The sequence below is a fragment of the Apis dorsata genome, unplaced genomic scaffold, assembly GCF_000469605.1.
Source record: "Apis dorsata unplaced genomic scaffold, Apis dorsata 1.3 scaffold_486, whole genome shotgun sequence".
Classification (NCBI taxonomy): domain Eukaryota; kingdom Metazoa; phylum Arthropoda; class Insecta; order Hymenoptera; family Apidae; genus Apis; species Apis dorsata.
The window spans coordinates 387,397-388,341 of record NW_006263721.1 but is presented as its reverse complement, the minus strand read 5'-3'; the positions used below and the strand labels follow the sequence as shown (position 1 = coordinate 388,341).

At 43.5% G+C, this 945-nt stretch overlaps 1 protein-coding gene across 1 annotated transcript in view; it reads left to right on the top strand.

Moving 5' to 3' along the window:
- LOC102670996 (WD repeat-containing protein 47) overlaps window positions 1-945 on the top strand; it is a 15,094-nt gene that overhangs the window by 13,415 nt on the left and 734 nt on the right. Inside the window, 2 exon segments of the mRNA XM_031512641.1 lie at window positions 1-113; window positions 765-943. The exon segment at window positions 1-113 is cut by the window's left edge and continues 1 nt beyond it. Of these exon segments, the coding sequence (XP_031368501.1) occupies window positions 1-113; window positions 765-943 (292 nt within the window).

The following is a 945-nucleotide window of genomic DNA, read 5'->3' as shown; positions in this document are numbered from 1 at the left end:
GGGGAGGCGCGATGTTCGTGAGCGGATCGCAGGATAAAACGGTCAGATTTTGGGATCTTAGAACGAGGGGGTGCGTGAACATGGTGACGCCTGCGACGGTACCTGGCAGCAGGGTTAGTTCAGTTCCATTTTAAAGCAGGTCATGTCTTTCTTTCTTTTTTTTTTTTTAGAATCCAAAATCTGAAGGATCCGAGTGTCGAAGAGATTCAAAAAAAGCTTTTGATTTCTGATTCTGTCAAAAAATATTCCAAGATCTATTTATCGATCGCTCTTCGTTTCTCGACTTGACTTCAGATCCATCGACTAGTGTTTCTTCAGATATACTCAGTTAGTGTTTCCTGTCATTAGCCCCGATTGGAGGAATTCTTTCCAATCCAATGTGTATATACACGATTAAAAAAAAAATATATATATATATATATATAATATAAAGTAAATAAGATAAACGAAATAAAATAAATCGATGCGGAAAGGGTTTCTGTAATTCATAATCCAGCATGCATCGACGACGACATCGACTTTTTTCGTTGTTTAAGTTTCGTTTTTCAGTTCTGCGTCCGATAAAATTTTCGACCCACGTTTTTCGAATCGCACCATCGCCCTCACACGAACGTCACGTTTCTACACGTCTTTCTCCCTCTCTCTCTCTCTAGTTCGCATCTATCTAGTTTCATCCAAGGATCGAATTTTTATCGGACGTACACGAAAAGAGGATGGAACGGAATCAGTATCGCGTGTCTGATCAGCATTTGATCCCGTTGCAGGTCGGAAGTCCGGTAGCGGCGCTCTGCGTCGATCCATCGGGACGTCTTCTGGTATCCGGCCACGAGGACAGCAGCTGCGTCCTCTTCGACATTCGAGGCGGTAGAACCGTGCAATGCTTCAAGCCTCACGCCGCTGACATACGAAGCATACGTTTCTCCCCTTCAGCTTACTACTTGCTCA